This window comes from Eurytemora carolleeae, unplaced genomic scaffold, assembly GCF_000591075.1.
Source record: "Eurytemora carolleeae unplaced genomic scaffold, Eaff_2.0 scaffold179, whole genome shotgun sequence".
In the NCBI taxonomy this organism is placed as follows: Eukaryota; Metazoa; Arthropoda; class Copepoda; order Calanoida; family Temoridae; genus Eurytemora; species Eurytemora carolleeae.
The window spans coordinates 379,690-384,047 of NW_019396088.1; the positions used below are offsets into that span (position 1 = coordinate 379,690).

Below are 4,358 nucleotides of genomic sequence, written 5' to 3' on the forward strand. Positions count from 1 at the left end.
TACTTTTTATTATAAACTAGGCTTGCAGGGTGCTTCGCGCTCATCTTCGATTTTAACATTTAATTATTGCTCTTTTATCGATTTTTTTTTCATGGATTTGAATAATCGAAATTTTTAAGGCAAATTTTTTCAATTCATCCACAAATCTTTCGTGGGAGGCTGGGATTATTGAGGTCCAACAAAAAATTGGGCCCCATCGCTTCAGTTGTTTTGACGTTTCTTGGTTACAAACAAACAAACAGACACCAAGACAAGCAAAGTATATATATATAGAATAGAATATACATATTTCACTACCCTGACCAAAACATGTTGTTGTTTAGTTTTCAAATACAGTTGATCTTTTTCAACATAAAATATTAAAATATCTAAGGTTTAACTACAAACTATAGGTTCTGGATGAAGAAACGTCACATATTAATTTAATAATTCCACCCCCCAAAAATATTCTACAAAAAAAGCTGGAACAAGTTGAAAGCTTACTATTTATGAGAAGTAGAATCTATTTATTTTCCAAGGTGTCGGATAAATGGAAGGAATAGGAGAAATATATATAAATATTCTAAACAGGAAAATAAGGAATTGAATAAAGGTTATAACTATTTATAACCATACTGGTTGAAGCCTGAGGGTAGGGAGGCGAGATATTAAGTATTTATGCAAGAAATGTTTTGGGCTTTTCTTGATGAGCCTTCTTCAGCCTTTGGAGTTTTAGAAAACATAATTCAGATGTAAATGTAAATCAAAATAAATCAATATTATGGAAAGGTATTTTTTAGATACTCAAATTAAAAGTGCCCACGTGGATATCGAAATCAAGCGATCAGAACTATGATTACCCAAAGCAAAAGTTTTTTTTATTTAAAAAAAAACTCGAGAGAAAATTTTAGCCCATGCATCTCAGCTAGGAATATATGGGTTTCAGGATATTGTTCAACGCATAGATTGACATAAAAATGTGAGACCGTTTACTTTTCTCAATGTCAAATGTTTTTCATAAAAATGGCAGCCGCTCATCCGACCTAGAGGATGCTGACCTAAGGATTTTCTGTTCTAGGAGGTTTTCGACTTTAAAATGTTAAATATCTTGAAATAGGTTAGGTTAGGTTAATCAGGTTAGATGGAGTCGAGATGGATTTTTTTTCTTGAAAAGCTACTCGATAATTAGTTCGGATTCCTTTAGGTCGGTTTTCTCTAGGTCATCAAGAGTTTTTTTTCTAGACAAGCTTGCATAGCTGCATCCAGATTATGTTGGTGTGATTACATTTTTTTTGGGTGCACATTTGTAACTCAGAATTTATGCTTTTTTAAGAATGAAATTTTGATATTTTGAATCTTGCCATTTTCACAATTTGCCACTTGTTTAACCTGTATAAAAATATTGAGTCTTTACCACAAACTCGATTTTCTAATCCCTAAATCTTTGCAACCCAATGTTGTAGATCTTAAAGATATTTCAAACTAAGTGTTAAATATCAAAGGTTTACCCAGCTTGTTGCAAAAAAAGGTGAATAAAATTCAAGTTTGTTACAAAGACTCAATTCCTTTGCTTTTTCTTATCTCCAAGTCTATGATGCCCCCCCCCCCCCATCTGCAAGTTGGTAACGCAAAATCATATTTTTGATATACATTTAAATGTAGATATGAAAACTTTAGAAATGGTACCAACGGGATTCACAATCATCTCTCTCTCTCTCTTTCTCTGACTTTCCCCCAGAAAAGGGTCGAAGTAAACATTGTAAAATAAAAACATTTCATTATATTTTTTGCTTGTCTTTATAACAGTATTTTACGCCAGACTGTCCCGAGTAACCAGTTGATTCTTGATTCATATTCACATTTTCAATAAATAGATACAGGGGTGATGCATTCAATACAGACTTATGTATTGGATGCAACACCATAATAAATTATAGTTTTCCAGCTAGGTTCGTTGTTTTAAGAAAGAATGTATTTTGATGGCATCTTTAGCTGGAGAGTATTAATTTACACTCCAACACCAGTCAGAAGGGCTGAGTCCAAAAATCATTTTATCATCTTCGCCGTCATCAGGTGGATTTATTTACATGCCGTGCTTCTTCTGGAATTCCAGATCCTCCTTCCACAGGGTGTTGACTCCATCAATCATAACCTGGACGAGCTGGACCTCGGAGTATCCAAGACGATGCTTGTTGGAGATGTCATAGGTGTGTCCTGAAATAAAATATTAGGAAATATCGGAAAATCATTTCATCATTGGGGCACTTTATAATGAATTTAAAAGTTTTCTTACCAGTCTGGCCACCAGATTCTCCTCTGGTTCCTCTGGGCTGGACAGCGAGTTCCTCGCATCTAGCCTTCAGCTTGTCAACTCCTTCCTTGGTCCAGCCGGGAAGGTCAACGTGGACGGAAGCACGCATGCCAGTTCCTAGATTGGTGGGGCAAGAGTGGATGTATCCGTATCTCTCATCAAGAGCAAATTCCTTGCCGGACTCAGCCTTGACAGAATCTCCGACAGCCTTGATACCACGGGCAAGCCTCTCGAAGACTCCCTTGACATCACCGCCCTGCTGCATGGAGATGATTCTGGTCTGATCCTCCTCATTGACCCAGAGAAGGAAGGTCTTGGCCTCATTGTGGAAGATTCCACGGCCCTCAGGCCAGTCACGCTCCATACCGGCAACAGCCAAGTTGCGGTCACCAGACATGAAGAGGAAGTGGTCATCAACAAGCTTCTGACGAACAGCCTCATCCATACCAGTGAGAGGATAGTAGGTTCCAGCAAGATCACCGGTAAGCTTGGAGAGAGCAGAAGACATCAGCTTCTCAATGGCAATACGCTGGTCCTTGGTGATTCCGGGGGAGAGTCCGAATCCATCAATGTTACGTCCAACACGAATACGGGTGGAGTGGCATGGGACTTCAGGGGCGATGTTTCCAACAATCTTTGAGGCATCCATGTCAGAAGTGTGCTTGGCATCAGCAGAGATTCCATGGTACTCCTGGATCAGAGGATCAAAGACGATGGCGAAGTCCTTGTAGGAATCCCAGTCTCCGGCGTAGATTCCGCAATGCTGGTTGTCGAACTCAACAGCGCAGGCAATAGCCTTGGCTAGGGTGAATCCACAGGTCTTGGTCTCAATGTCCTTAAGCTGGTCCCATTTATCCTTGGTGACATGCTTGGCCACAAGGGAGTGGGTAGACTGAATATTGGGGAATTCTCCGGACATGATTTTAGTTTTGGACCTGAACAAAACATTTTTTAGAACCAGTTTTAAATGATATTTTTCATTCTTTCATTGATGACTTATAAAAAATGAATTATGTATAAGTTTTGAAGACTGGCATTTATAGAATAAATAGATTATGGTACAATTTTTCATATTTTCTATTTCTGTATGATTAACAGAAACAATTACAACGCTTGAGATAGAAAAGGGCATTAATTGTAAATGAAATGGTTTTGTGAAAAGAATGGAGGGGGGGGGGGTCAGGGTAGTGGCCATGTTCTTGACTTATCCAAAACAGTGCATTTATGGTTTGAGCAGCAATTATATAATGGCGTGCATGAAGTTTGAACTTTTTTAAAGTTTAAGAATGTGAAATGTAAAAAAAAAACTTTAAAACATGACAATTTTTAATCCATATCCCATTTTAAGCTGGGTTGTCAAATATCGTATTTTTTTTTGATTTTCCAATTTTGATGATTAGTTTCTAATTAACAGCATAGCAAGCAAAAAATACTAGTTGCAACAAAAATTTATTTAAAGTTTTGATATTCCTGTCAAATTTTTATTAACGCATTGCTTTTCCTACATTATCTATAAAATGGAAAAGTAATCAAACAGTCATTATGATATTGCTTATCGATTACGTTTAAGGGCAAAAGATAACAAAAGTAACAAAAGCCAAACAAACTAAAAGTTTTTCAAAACTCTGCAACAAAATTTAATTGAAATAAACTAGTATTTAGCTCTCACTGTGAAAGTTTGTAAAAATATATGTACACTGAATTGTCTAATACAGTCTAATCTCTAATTCAGAATCTTTTTTAATTTGAGGAACTCACTTTGATGCCTCCTCGTCTAGTGGTGGAGTGAGTAAGTTGGGGAACTAGGATCGAAATATCTGCTTGGGTTGGCGGGTTGCCTATCCGGATACTTTCCTCTTTCCAGGTTCCAGCCCTCTCATTGGTTGGAGCAGGAACGAAGTCTGTCTCTGATTGGCTGAATCTGTTGCTGAGACGCCGGTCAATCTACTGGTCAAGAAACTGACCGCACTGACAAGGGGTCTGCTTCATACCATACAGGGGAAACTTAATAAGCGTTAACAGAATCATAAATAATTATTTCTTACACAACCCCCCCCCCTCCTCCCAC

At 37.6% G+C, this 4,358-nt stretch overlaps 1 protein-coding gene across 1 annotated transcript; it reads right to left on the reverse strand.

The window, feature by feature from the left end:
• Positions 1 to 1,744: 1,744 nt before the first annotated feature.
• On the reverse strand, positions 1,745 to 4,151 carry LOC111718357 (arginine kinase). The gene is made up of 3 exons (XM_023493924.1): positions 4,049 to 4,151; positions 2,273 to 3,225; positions 1,745 to 2,193 (listed from the first exon to the last, which is right to left on the reverse strand). Exons 2-3 carry the CDS (start codon positions 3,207 to 3,209, stop codon positions 2,063 to 2,065), a joined length of 1,068 nt encoding a protein of 355 aa, XP_023349692.1. The 5' UTR covers positions 3,210 to 3,225; positions 4,049 to 4,151; the 3' UTR covers positions 1,745 to 2,062.
• Positions 4,152 to 4,358: the final 207 nt, after the last annotated feature.

Coding starts and splice junctions, on each gene's coding strand:
- LOC111718357 (XM_023493924.1), bottom strand. CDS start 3,209: ATGTCCGGAGAATTCCCCAATATTCAGTCTACCCACTCCCTTGTGGCC. Junction 2,194..2,272: donor AGAATCTGGTGGCCAGACTG/GTAAGAAAACTT, acceptor ATTTTATTTCAG/GACACACCTATGACATCTCC.